At 53.4% G+C, this 13,456-nt stretch overlaps 5 protein-coding genes across 5 annotated transcripts; 3 read left to right on the forward strand and 2 right to left on the reverse strand.

Annotated features, from left to right (window-relative positions):
- Positions 1 to 336: 336 nt before the first annotated feature.
- On the forward strand, positions 337 to 2,293 carry A1O5_04604 (uncharacterized protein; the record flags this gene model as incomplete). Its single annotated transcript, XM_007745208.1, has 2 exons — positions 337 to 836; positions 886 to 2,293. 2 exons carry the CDS (start codon positions 337 to 339, stop codon positions 2,291 to 2,293), a joined length of 1,908 nt encoding a protein of 635 aa, XP_007743398.1.
- A 1,830-nt stretch (positions 2,294 to 4,123) lies between these two features.
- On the forward strand, positions 4,124 to 5,162 carry A1O5_04605 (uncharacterized protein; the record flags this gene model as incomplete). The annotated part of the gene is made up of 3 exons (XM_007745209.1): positions 4,124 to 4,625; positions 4,684 to 4,840; positions 4,904 to 5,162. The coding sequence occupies 3 exons, from the start codon at positions 4,124 to 4,126 to the stop codon at positions 5,160 to 5,162; spliced, it is 918 nt and encodes a 305-aa protein (XP_007743399.1).
- Positions 5,163 to 6,596: 1,434 nt separating this feature from the next.
- A1O5_04606 (uncharacterized protein) lies at positions 6,597 to 7,253 on the forward strand (the record flags this gene model as incomplete). The annotated part of the gene is made up of 1 exon (XM_007745210.1): positions 6,597 to 7,253. The coding sequence occupies one exon, from the start codon at positions 6,597 to 6,599 to the stop codon at positions 7,251 to 7,253; it is 657 nt and encodes a 218-aa protein (XP_007743400.1).
- Positions 7,254 to 8,192: 939 nt separating this feature from the next.
- On the reverse strand, positions 8,193 to 10,865 carry A1O5_04607 (uncharacterized protein; the record flags this gene model as incomplete). Its single annotated transcript, XM_007745211.1, has 1 exon — positions 8,193 to 10,865. One exon carries the CDS (start codon positions 10,863 to 10,865, stop codon positions 8,193 to 8,195), a length of 2,673 nt encoding a protein of 890 aa, XP_007743401.1.
- A 686-nt stretch (positions 10,866 to 11,551) lies between these two features.
- A1O5_04608 (uncharacterized protein) lies at positions 11,552 to 13,266 on the reverse strand (the record flags this gene model as incomplete). The annotated part of the gene is made up of 3 exons (XM_007745212.1): positions 11,552 to 12,890; positions 12,942 to 13,158; positions 13,215 to 13,266. The coding sequence occupies 3 exons, from the start codon at positions 13,264 to 13,266 to the stop codon at positions 11,552 to 11,554; spliced, it is 1,608 nt and encodes a 535-aa protein (XP_007743402.1).
- Between the last annotated feature and the right edge of the window lie 190 nt (positions 13,267 to 13,456).

Below are 13,456 nucleotides of genomic sequence, written 5' to 3' on the forward strand. Positions count from 1 at the left end.
AACATTCACTGCTCGGAAACGATAGGAAATTTTTCTGCCGGTACAAGTGAAGTGTGTCAGTGACAGATCAAGCACGCAGAGTGAATACAGCTCTCGCACATTTTCACTCCCTCCAGCACCTCGACAGACTTTTCACCTTCTCCCCATTCCCCAGGTTCTGAAGCTCTTGCTTGAATGCGGTTCGAAAGACTTGAAGCAGCAATTCCCTCGTCGAGAGATTATCCACTGTACCAGCGACGACTGCTGTTGTCCTCTGCTCTTCGCTCTGCTCTTTCAGCCACTTGTTCTCTCCGCTGTCCCTCTCCTGGTCAGACATCGAACCACAACGCCGCAAACATGAAGATCGCAAGAACGCTCGTCCATCCCATCCGGTCTTTGACTGCCGTTCCATTCAGTGGAGTGAGACCTAGTCTGCGCAGGCAGATCAGGGATTTCAATCGCAGTCACTGCCACTTTTCACGCATCAAGCCGATTGAACAATCCCCCAACAGTGGGTTCGTTTCTTCGTCTCGACTTCCACGAAAGCGCAGGCATTTAACACCTGAACGCTTCGAGAAGCAATACGAGAGGCTCGACCATCTCGTGCCCCTGGACAACAACCACTCGAAGTTCCTGAGCGACTTGGCCCAGCCTAGTTTGGCTCTAGAGAAGGACTTCGATGCCATACAGGAGGCCGAAGAAGCTCACCGTCCTTTCCACGAAGGCGGTGATCAGCCTCAACTGGCCCTCGACGACACCATGGACATCGATGACAATGACATCATCATGGCCGACGATGAGGAGCTGGAGGACACAGAGATGACTGACGCGTTGCAATTGCCACGTCTAGTCTATTGGTGAGTATCCTTGCCGACGTGTCGTTCTTCGATGCTAACGAGAAGCTAGGCAAGGCGAATGCCCACCACCAGAGTTTTTCTTTCCCTTTATCTCCCCCCAGGCTGGAGCCGACATCCTCCAGCAAGAGAACAATCTCGACGACGACGTTTCGACCACGGCTTGCAGTCAGGGTATTCCCCAGCCATCCACGACACCATCTGCGGCCATCTCAGAGCCAGTGACAAAGGATAAGTTGGTCGACTATTTTGAGAACCTGGACTGCAACATCGCGAATGGCATACTGCCACCAAATATTGCGGAGGCAGTAGACTCTGCGCCTGCTCCAGCGGCAACGGTGAGGGATGAACAAGTCAGCGTTGAGCACGCCCAATCTGGGAACGACGTGGTCCCAGAGGAAGACGAACCAGAGCCAGAGCCTGAACCGTTGCGTAGAAGCGTCGACCCGGCCTCTTTTGCCAGCAGCAAGTTGCTCCAGAAGCCTGACAGCACGAACCAAGTCTTGCCCCTATACAAAGTGGAGCCAGCGGCCTCCACAAAGCCGAAATCGGCGGAGCCGCAACTCAAGAGGAAGGTGGTGTCGCTGAAATACGTCCCCAAAAGATACCACAGCTTCCTAGAAGAGGCAATGGACTTCTCGACCCAGCAAGAGAAACCGCCCCCCGAATGGTGGAAGACCATCGCGCTCACCGACAGCGAAAAGGAAAAAGGCTATGAGACGTACGTAGTTCGAAGCTTCGAGCAGTATGCTGCCTGGCCTCCCCACCTTCAGATACAGCCACAATTTCATTGCCCTGATCCGCGAAACCCAAAAGGAGAGTCCAACACTGCGGCAAGCTGCCAATTGGGTCAGAAACGCAATAAAGAGGAACGTAAGCGCTTCTCAGAGATCCGAAAGAACCATCCTAATGTTTGGGAGGCAATTATTGGCACGATGTTGCAAGAGGGCGTGGGGATTGACAACATGCTCCTTTGCCACGAAGGGCAAGATGAGGATGGCAACACCATTGATCTCCGGCCACAAGTGCTCGACAACCAAAAATGGTGCGTGGATAACTGGCGGCTTGACAACCTGAGCTGGCACATAATGCAGGACTCTCCACTGCCTCCTGACTGCTCTCGCCAGTTCCACAAGGCCCCAAAAGGCGACGAGCGATTGTTTCATGAGACAATCGGATATCTGAAAAGTCACCCTGAGATCTGCTACGTGTTCCGCATCCTCGTCTCGGAGTGGCTCAAGGCGGAGGCGAACCAAGCGACCTTCCGTAGGATTGCGCGCAAGGCGGGCTGGTGTCCATATGCCGAGCACCAGCTCCAACGCGAATTCATCGAGTGGGTGTTTGCAGACGCCGATGCAACACCAGATGAGATTTTTGACCTCGTCGAGAGGCACTTCCCCACGCGGTACCCGCGATTCTTTGCTGCAACCATTGAAGAGGAGGGGATTGACTATCTTTGAAGGGGAAGAACAATCTCGGAGGGCAAAGTGACTTGGACATGAGTTGTCGGGAGAAGGACAAGGTTGCTAACCTTCAAGGATATCGGCAGTACACTAGAGACTGCCGCAAGAGAAGATCGGAAAGACAACTGCACAACGGCAGGGTGGTGGAATAAGTTTGATATGTACCATGGACATTGGGGGTGGAGCCTGCAATCGATAACCATGATTGTGATAAGTGGGAAAGGATTTTGTGAGTGGATAACACAGAGCAGTTGGAAAAGGTCGAGACTGAGGGTGATTACCCATGACCAATGTCGGGCCACGTCGACCAGGGCCTCTTTGTGACAGTGCGAGGATGCAAACGTGCATTGGTCCGAGACATAGCTTGACTGGCACAAGCAGTGGGCAATCAATTAGATGCCGACATGATTCGAATACCACTTCGCAAGCCGGGTGTTTATGGTGAGTACCCCGTAACTGGCAAGGCTGTGTGCTGAGCTGCCAACGGAGGTGCCTCACTAAGCCCGAGGCTGCGGCGGCCAGTAGGGCAGACAGGGTGATCAGTACCTGGCGACCCAGCTCGCCAGGTAACCATCCTCAACTAAAGGGGCGCCATAGGGGAAGGGGGAACCTGTGTAACTCGGGCTGATGGGCTTCTCGCCGCCTACGACGAGGTCCCTAACTAAGGGGGTTATTCCCCCTGATACCTATTACGAGGTCCTTGTACGCGGCTCACCAGGCTCTCGACTAACTGGCTTTAGAAGCTGTGAACTGACTCGTGCTGCCTATCTCCACCTCTACCATCTTCACTATGAACGCGCTTCCGCTTTGCGGTTCTAGTCCCTTCCTACTCGTTACCAAAAGACTTTGCTATCCCGGTCTGATTGCTCCTCGTCTGGATCAGATCATCAACATCTCTGGTCCTCGTCCGGCGTGCGGAATGTCTTTCCCTCTTCGTCCTACGCTCGCAATCTGCTCAAGCTGAAGGAGAAGCCGGGCGCAGTCGGTCCACGACCGCATGAACATGGGTTGACCAGCTCACGACAAACGACCGCATTGGCGCCATGTAGGTCAGTCTAACTAGACACGCCATCCAAGCCATCCCAGCCATCCCAGCTCCCTTGCCAGGTGCACTATTCTTCCACTTATGCAGCCTTTCCAAAACGTCCTGGTTTCACTTAGCCTCGGCCTCTCTGCACGAAAGAATGGCTGTCGTCCTCATACCCGATTTGCCAACTGCGGTCGAGAAGCACAGAAATACAATCACCATCTGCTGAGCGCGAGCGGTACCGATCGCACACTCCGTTGCCTTGTGCCTGGAGCACCATTCCCCCTCCCTCAGCTTCCTTCCTCCTATCGCCGTCGAGCATATCCCTCCAGACAATTTCTTCATCTTCCTTCGTCCCCCAAAGCGGTCCCGCAACCTGCCGGCCAGCACATCAGACCAGAGTGTTACGCTGAGGATACCTCCTTTTCAATATGGATCCCAATGTTGCAAACTCAAAGCATCCATCCTCGTAACCGCTCATGCGGGGTTAAACGAGATGTCACCAATGCGAGCTGTGAATCAATGTGCAGATTTTGTTTAGGCGATTGGAAACGTCCGCCCTCTTTTCCTTCTGACCGTGATGGTCACCTTCTCCAGGAGGATAGCGGCAATTGAGCCCGAGTTTGGGAGTTTCAAGGATCTCTAGTTCTTCGCCTACTCGGCACATCTTCTCCTCCTAGGGATCCGGCATAAAGATAGATTTGTCGTCCACCTCCCTCCGTACTTCGAGTGATCTTGTGCAACACTACAATTTTGACATGTGGTTATAGGATCCTGACTGCTGAGCACCTATTCTCGAAATGGGCAGAGAAAACGTCGAATTCAAGACTTCGGATCGGGTCACCTTGAGAGGATGGTTCTACACCAGCGACTCGGCTTCCGGGAAAGCACCATGCCTTGTCATGTCCCACGGCTTCACGGCCCTCAAGGAAATGGACCTTGATGCCTTCGCCGAATACTTCGTGTCCAACTTGCCCATCACCTGCCTGGTCTACGACAATCGCGGCTTTGGTGATAGCGATGCTGCAGAGGGGGAACCGAGGAGTGAGATCATCCCAATGACTCAATGCAGCGACATCTCGGATGCCATCACCTACGCGTCGACGAGGCCTGAAGTCAACCCGGACAAGATTGGAATCTGGGGTTCGTCATACAGTGGCGGCCACGTGCTATACGTCGGGGCTGTTGATCGAAGGGTCAAAGCCGTCCTCAGTCAGGTCCCTTGCGTCAGCGGATGGGACAACTTCAATCGCCTCGTGCGTCCGGATTTCGCGGTCGGATTCAATGCGACCTTTGCTGCAGGTCTGACACCCCTTTCGGCAATATACACCGTTCGATGTCCATTCTGACGATCTTGCAGATAGGATTGCTCGAGCAGAAGGGAAGGAGCCTGGATTCGTTCCCGTGGTGGATGCCGACCCTTTAAAGCCGTCCGCGTTGCCCACGCCAGACAGCTACGAATTCTTCACCGCCTGGGAGAAGAAGTGTCAGTGGAAGAACACTTGCACAGTCAAGACGTGAGTGAAATGAATGCCACCTGCTCTTGCTCGCCGAGTTCTGATTCTTGCTCTGGGTTCTAGCGTCGAGCTCTTCCGCGCCTATGAGCCGCAGCAACTCATTGAGAAGATCTCGCCGACACCGCTCCTTATGACAATCGCGAGAGGAGACGTGCTCACCCCCTCGGACCTTGCTCTCGGGGCTTACGCACGGGCAAAGGAGCCGAAGCAACTGCAACTTTTGCCTTGCGGTCATTTCGAGGCGTACTCTGGCCCGTATTTCGAAAGGAACGCTGGGACTCAGACCGAATTCCTCAAGAAATGGCTGGTCGAAGGTGGATGAAGGAAGCTGCGTGTGTCTCGAGGGAGCAGTTTGGTGGCTTCCGATTCGCCATCTGGAATACTGTGTTCTGCCGTTCTGCCCGACCATTTTGGACTCTCACTTATCAATTCAGTTGGATAGATGACGAATCTCTCATATTGTTGGATGAACGAGACAATGACACCAAGCGGAGCTCTTCCAATCTCCTTGTATTCTTCGACTAAATTCTCCGTCTGACGAAAACACATTAAGCTAATTAGCCCGATATAAGTGGATAGTTGACGGTCAGACCGACCAATTTCCTTGCCAATAATCTCCGATTCACCTCACCTCACCTCAACCTTGCTCACCTTACCTCACCTCGTACTTCGTCTCACCGATTGACTTCATTCAAAGCTCTGAGCGTTGTCCATTCACTCCTCGCTCCTCAGCCAGACGTTCTCTCTGTATTTGTTCGCTATTCATCAAGTCCCTGGCTCCCTTAGATTGCACTGATTTGCAAAGACACTGATCAGTCACCTTTTTGGAAACAGCTCTGAAAACTCTTGTCCGATAGGTATTCGTTTGTCTCCCCCATTTCACCCGGACTCTAATCTATTGGGAATTTTGTCCAGGGATTCAATATTCTCTGAGCAGCGGTTAGAGGCAGTGCAGTGTTCCATGGACCGCGCATCCAAGACGGTAAAACAGGCTCATTTACCTCCTGCGGGTGCGAGACCGGGAATTTCTGAGTACAACTCCTGACAGTCCTCTGGAAAAGAAAAAAAAAAAATCCCCAGAGACGCAGCAGACAGATAGGTACACAGCACATGAAGGACGGAAAATTCTGTTGTTTTCGACAAGGCCATTGTTCGTCTCGATCTTTTCCCCCAGACCTGGACGCCGCATCTGCCGTTTGATCCGCCAGGGCTCTCTCAGACGTCCTAGGGAAGGGACGGGAGCTCCAAAAAACCACGCATGTTGCGACCCGTCTCCTCCCTCACCAAGAGGTTGGATCCGAGGCAGGCCGCATTTTCAAAGGCCCGGTATACATGGTCAGGGCAGGACTCAACAGCCTCTCAAAAACGCCTTCTCCTCTTCGACATTGCAAGCAACCAATCGCCCTTTTCCATCCACAGAGTCCACTCGTCCAATTCCTTCCTGCGCAACCAGTACTCCTTCTCTCCCAACACGATCCGTTCGCGCCTGGCGTTGCATTATAAAGGACTCCCGTACACGGACTCCTGGATTTCGTATCCGGACATCGAACCGCTCTGGCGGGAACTGAAGATTCCGCCGTTAAAAGATGTCTTGGCGTCGCCACGTTGTACATTGCCCATCCTTCTTCTCCACGCTGAAGACTTTCGTCAAGATGCTTTGAATCAGTTACATGACGCAAGGGTCCCGGGGGTCCACGAAACGGTGCAGACGAGCTACGGCATATTCACCCCCGTAGTCTCGACACTAGGCATCGCCATGGCCCTCGAGGTCCTCTTCCGAGACCCCGAAAGATATCCTCCCTTATTCCCCGATCGGCAATCCCTGGAACAAACGCAACAGGTCCAATCCATCATCACCCGTCTCCTGCCCGCCACGCGCAGACTAATCATCCCTTCTGTCCCCAACATCCTCGATGACAGAGGAAGAGAGTACTTCATCCGCACACGCAGGGAATGGTTCAACGTCTCTTCCCTCGACGCGCTCCGCCCCAAGACCCAAGAAGAGACGGACCGTCTGTGGGCAGATATTGAAACCCAACTCCAACCAATTCTGCGCACGTTACACGACTGTCCACTCGTGAGAGGTCCCGAGCTGAAAGACGCACTGGACTGGGACGATGTGGGAGGCCAGAACGGCGACCACCACTTTCCCGGTGGTGGACGCGTGCGCTACCTCTCCGGCGGCACTTGCCCAACCTATGCGGACTTCATCCTCATGGCGTTCCTGGCGTGGATGGCCCGCGTCGACATGGATGCGTGGGCGCGATTGACGCAGCAGGTCGGCGGCGGTGTCGGCGTCCTCGAGGATCTGTGGATGGGCTGTCTGCCCTATCTTCGGAGTGCCAGCTACGTTGGGACTCTGGAGTGGTTCAGGCCCCAGGGAAGGCCTGGCACGGTCGGTTCAGAAGTTTAACTGAGAAGTTTGACCGAGACCTGATCAGCTTCGTATGCCGTCAGAGGTGATGGCACGCCGAACCCTGGCTCTGGTTCTGGAAAGGAGAAAAAGGAGGCGGTCAGTATGTACGTACCAGTCGTCGTCCAGACCCTGGGATAATGGGAAATGAGCGTTCCTGTCCCTTTCCCTACCTACCGACCTCACGCCATGTCATGTCATGTCCTGCCCTCATCAAACTATACCGTGCATGCCATGTGCCATGCCGTGTCATTGCTTATTCTCTCGCCGTCATCTCCCCTGCATACCGGATTGGGCCTCGCTCGATGTCAATGTCGATGTCAAAGACTTGCGACGACTCATATATTCCATCCCCGGATATCCTGTTCCCACACCAAGGATGGTCGCACGCGATCACACACACACACACACACACACACACACACACACGGCCACCCCCCGCAAACACATACAAACATGTACAGGGGGAAGTCCCCCTCCCAACACTATACCCCATGCAGGTGCAAAGGCCGTCCCGTCGCCATCTGCGGAGGTGTGTTATGTTGAAAGCAGAGACGACGCTGTCGCTCGTCAGCTCGTCAGGACTTCATGATCATTACATTACGCATGCGGCGGCCACCGTCTTCATTGAGGACGGCGCCAAAGAGACAAGATAAGGCGTGAACGCCTGAGGCAAAGACTAGGTTAATGTACAATATCATTATCATTGGAGTCCTGTCTTTCCCTCCCTTCTTCTCCCTTATCCTACAAGGAGAGAGCTCAATGGCTCCCAAAAGTCCGCCAACGCCAAACCAAACCCAAGCACAAATAAGCCCCGATCCTCGTCGCGAGGGGGCACCCAGGGGTATCGTTGTCATCAGCTCATGAATGTCATTGACTCGTGAAAGAAAACAAACAAACAAACAAACAAACAAAGCAGAAAAAAAAAAACAGAATGATTTACAAACTGCTTTTTAAGAGCGCCCCGTTGACAAGCTCTGCCACGATCCTCCTCCTCTGCAAGGGGATCATGTCGGGGCTGTACGACATGGGCGTAAGCCCCAACATGATCTGCCTCGCAGAGGTGACCGTGAACACCCCACAATCGTTCATGTTGCTTTGTTGTGGGCTCTGCCCTGTCTCAATAAACGTCCACTCGGATTCCTTGTATGCAGATCCCAATTCTGCAGAAACCCATGTCTTCACAATGTTAATGTACCGTTTTCCACTCCCTCTCATGCTGTTGTAGTGTGCGATGGTGCGGTTCTTGCCTGACACCACACAAAGGGTCCAATGACTGCCGCTGTTGACAGGAATATACACTGCTTCCGTCTCAAGGAGGTTTTTGCCGCCGATCTTTGCTCGAGAAGCCCATCGTTTGACACTATCATATCCGCGGGTTTCGAGGTTGTTGAAGAAGAAGGATACGAAGGCGTGGTGTGTGGGAACTTGGGTGGGACGATCGTTCTGCCTGCCATGGGCGACGACCAGGTTGAGGTACCCATTAATAACTTCGTCATTGAGCCATTGGTCTGTGCCGAAGCTGGACTGGGCATTGAGGGGCACAACACGGGTAAAATCTCTGGCTTTGAAAGTACCATGGCCGTGACGAAGGGCGGTCTGGATTCTCTCTTCCCATTCTTCTGTGAGTGGGGCAATCTCGTAGTGAGTCTTCTCTTCGAGGATGGCGAGTCTCTTGGACTCTGCTCGGGTAACTCTCTGGGTCTTTTCGGATGAGTGGGGTGTCGCTTTCGGGGTCGGGTGGTCGGGTGTATATACATCATCTAGCCTGAGTTCGGCGAGCTGCTTTTCTGGGGTCTGAAGGGAGGATGTAGCCGATGAGCTGGATTCGCTGGTATCCTTGTCATCAGTCAGGTCAATCGGAGTTGTGACACTTGGTTTTTGTGGTTTGACTGGCTCGGGTGTTTCGGGTGATTCTTTCTTGGAAGTTTCGGGTTCCTGCATTGCGATGCCTTGCTCCACTCCTTTTGTGACATTGCTTGGTTCTGGAATGTGTTTTTGGTTGGCCAGGCCGAGATCATTTTCCGTCATCTCGCTTGTCGCTTCTCCTGTGGTAGAGTTAAGGTGCTTGTTCGCTTCGCTTCCGCTCTCAGTCACGGCTGCTTCGTTGCCGTTCGTGGTTGCACTAGAAGTTTGTTCTGGTGCAGCGTCGGTGTTGGATACTGATGTTTCTCCGAGACTCTCGCTCTTAGCGAGGGCACTGGATGCGGGTATTGGGGATCCGCCTTCTGCCATGATCATTCTGAACACATGAGCATCCTGTTCAGGGTTTGGAGGTGGGGTTCCATCGAAGAAGGAAGAAATCTCGCTCTTAACGGGAGATCTTGGTGCGTCGATGTGATCATTTCCCGGAGAGCAGTCGCATCTGGATGAGATTTCCGATTGCGGTGTCTGCGGGCTCTTGAGGGCGAACAGTTTCTTTTGGAGGGATTGTGGAGTATTGAATCGTCGTAGTTTCAGACGTGGAGGTGACAACAAAGTCGTGTCTGTAGGAGTCGGGGCTTTGGGACTGACTGACAAGGGTGCATCTTGCACAACAATGACAGGTGTCGGAGTCTGTGGCGAATCCACGCTCGGACTTTTGGTCTGGACTCTCTTTGTGGAGGTAGGAGTTTCGTCGCTCTCGCTTGTTCGGGAGCCTTGTGTATGAATCCGTCTCTTTCTGGATTGCTGGATTGATGAGATAACACTGTTCGACTCTGTGTCGCTTTCGGTGACTGCGTGGAGGCCTTGTTGTAGCTGTGCACTGGGTGTGGTAGAATCGATGGATGTGATGGTTGTCGCAGGCGACGGAGGTGTGGCAGGAAATGGTTTCAACTGCGGGTAGGGAGGTTCTAGTTTTGCGCATTCTAGCAACGGCACACCAAGCTTTTCGTCTGGTGTTGGAAGATAAAGTGGTTTGGGTTCTTGAGGAGGTGTAAATCGAGGCATTCCCGGAAACACTCGATCGACGCGTGTGCGCCGGTTTTGGGCTCGTGGAGTAGCATTTTTGCTGCGTCGGTTCAAGACGTGAGCTGGTCTAAACTCTGGGACTTCGTACAAGGCGTTCTCTGTGGAAGGGAGCTGTTCCTTTGCAGGTGAAATGACTTCGACTTGCAGCTTGCCCGGGACTGGAGGTGTTTGTGGAGGAGTAGATGGTGTATGTTGAACCGTGGCGAGCTCTCTTGCAACGGCTCGATTCCAGGGTGATTCTGAAAGTGGTGGTGGAGGAGGAGGAGGAGGAGGAGGAGGAGGACTTTGAGCACCTAGTCGTCTTTGTGGCCGAGGTCTCTGTTCACGACGGCGCTGCTGGAACTGTCGGACAATATAGACAGTGGGGACACTGACAACAGTTGTCGTGGCGTCAATAGTACATCTTCCGATTTGCGCAGCTGCATGAAAGCCGAGTCCAGCCAACCCGCTGAGGCCTGCGCATATTCTCTTTGCGACAGGGATAACGTGGTCAAGAGGAGACGGTCTGCGAGGAGGCATGAAAACGCCAGTGGTAGGAGGGGGTCGTGTAGGGGGATCGACAGGCCAACCACCGGGCATGTATCTTTCATCTTGGTACGGGTTGTGCGCTGGAGGAGGCGTCTGAGGATGCCAGTCCATGAAAGATGAGGTGTCAGCCATGGCTGCTGAGGTTGAGAACGAGACTGAAGCGTGAGAAAGCAACGCTGCAGGATGCAGACAGTCAAAGGACCGTCGTGATGGATGAGGTTCAAGATGGAGATGAAGCCGAGCAAGAGAGGTACGAAGAGCAAGAGCGTAAGAGGCTTGGTGGACGGCATAGGAGTGTGAAGAGGTGTGAGTCTGAGTCGCGGGAGATTGTAGAGTCAAGACCAGGTACAAAGAAGTGAGTGGAGGGATGAGATCAGTGTGTTGTTTTGATTGTAAAGAGGAATCAGTATGGGCGATTGATCAAAAACGCAGGACGAATTCAATCATCGCAGAGAGACGCGACCCTCCAACATGTCCAAATGCGGCACTGCGATGATTGGTCACGTTTAATTTTCTGCCGGGACCCCACCAAGCTACCAAAAGAACAATGGAAACCATATCCGACACCGCCTTGCCAAGCTGGGCATATAACAAGACAATATAAATAACACGCCGATTACTGTGGACTCCCAGACGGGGACAATAGTGGCTCGGTGGAATATAAACAAATACCCAGCTATGTATTGCCACTCGGATCGTTGTACGAGGTGTGATCCCGGAACCGCTTCGACGCATGATTCCGTGCATGCATTCAAACTCCACCACGGTGATCGAGCTGGCACTCTTCCATATACCTGATCGAATGTTCCCACACCTCCTCAGCTTACACTCAATCCGAGGTGTTTAAAGAGAACCGGGACGCCCTCGACTGCCAACCAACCAATCCCCGAATACACAATGAGCTTGGTCACCACCTCCACATCATATCTGACTCGAGGCTGCTGAATGCTCAAGAATATCTGCTGTTCCTGTAACTCATCCATTGCTTGAGCTTCCTCTGGAGTGCGCGATTTTCCGTCTGCGGGCGAGGCCGCAGGAACCGGTGACAATGTTTCCATTCCTGTACCCATCTGTGCTCGGAACATCTCGAGGCTGCTAGATCGCTTTCTGCCCGCAACCGCGTCTTTGTTCTGAAAGTAGCTGTGATCCGGTGAGGGTGAGGGCGAAGGCGAGCCTTCCATTGCTGGAGTCAGGGCATCAAGCGCATTTTTGCTGTCCCTTCTTTTCTTGTCACGGTAGGCCAATGTTTCGTACGCGTCGGCCTCGGATTGGGGCCCAACCGAGATGGCCCTTCTGCGTCGGAACGATGACAACAGGTGCGGAATGTCCCGCGCCGGCGGGATGACATTGTCGTCGTTGGGTTGCCGTGGAATGGTTTCGTACTCCGAAGCCGGTTTGAAGAATCGTCGTGGTAAGGTGAGTCCAAATTGTTCGATGACACGGAATATCGGTGGAAGTATCTTAAGCAAGGTCGGCTTCATGATGCCCCTCCATGCAAAGATCACCAGTACTCCGAGTACAATGCGCGCCAAAGTCATGGCCCAACCCAATTTTTCGAGATCGAAGGGGATGGTCCCTTGCGCCGGAGTTGGCCAGGCATAGGAGGAGCGGGCAAAGTGCCAAACGGCGTATTCGCAGCCGATGAAGACTCCAGCGAAAGAGACGCTGTCGTCGAAACAAGGGCAGTCATCTGCCGGCTCAGGGTGAATGCGAACCAGGACCAAGATGACTAGTACCACAAGCACGACTCGTTTCAAGTCGCCCGCATGGAGCCAGTCGTCAAACGCCTCGCCGTAGAAGCATTGAACAAGAGCTATCAGGGCGCCGAGAATGCTTCCCCAAAGGACGTCAAAAAACCCGTGCATACCGCAGTACAGCCGGCCCAGGACAATCGAAAGGGCGTAGAAGTAGGCTAGAATCTGCAGACCAAAGTTGAGGCTCGGGTTGAAGTTGTTGGTTTCTTGCCGGAGGAGGTAAAGTGAGTAAAGCGCGACCGACACGGCATTGGTCGAATGCGTGGAGGGAAAGCCATACTCTAGAGCGGCAGACCCAGACATGGTGATTCGGGTCAGCGGCGGAGAGAGTGGTCGGGGGAGGCAGAGGAGATCCTTTAGAAACCCGCTAAAGAAAACCCCGGACGCCAGGACATGGACCATCCTACTGCACGTCAGCATGAATGGCTGGAGATGGACATTGACAGTCGCATACCCTCTTCCCAGATTAGTATTTCCACACCAAAAGAGAATAGGCAGCATGACCATGAAGAATGTGTGTGTGCCCAGATTGGCCGATGTGGCAAAATACGTATCAAAGGCTGGCGTTCGTAGGGTATCTTGAAGCCACGCGACGTAGGGAGTCTCCCATCGCACGACGGGGAGGAGTTGTTCTCTGAACAGGTAGCGCCATCGTGGCAGTCTGAGCTTGTCTGAGGCAGAGTCAGAACCATCCTAGGGAGTATTCAGCAGTTCTCTTCCCACATACAGTGATTGAGCGATCTCAACCCGGCGTCTAGTCTATCTTTCTCCTTGTCCATTTCTGCAGGGGGCTATATTGAGCAAGGCTCCCTTCCATCGAGACCGAGTCTGGTGCAGGAAAGAAGCGATCTCCTTACGGTGACGCCTTAACATCGACCGCGGAAGGCAGTGGAAGGCATCGAGCTTGTCAGCGGAGGATCCGGGGAGGGGCGGTGCTGGCGAAATGTGTGAACAGGTCGAGAGCAAGAT

This window comes from Cladophialophora psammophila, assembly GCF_000585535.1.
Source record: "Cladophialophora psammophila CBS 110553 chromosome Unknown aczJe-supercont1.6, whole genome shotgun sequence".
NCBI lineage: Eukaryota > Fungi > Ascomycota > Eurotiomycetes > Chaetothyriales > Herpotrichiellaceae > Cladophialophora > Cladophialophora psammophila.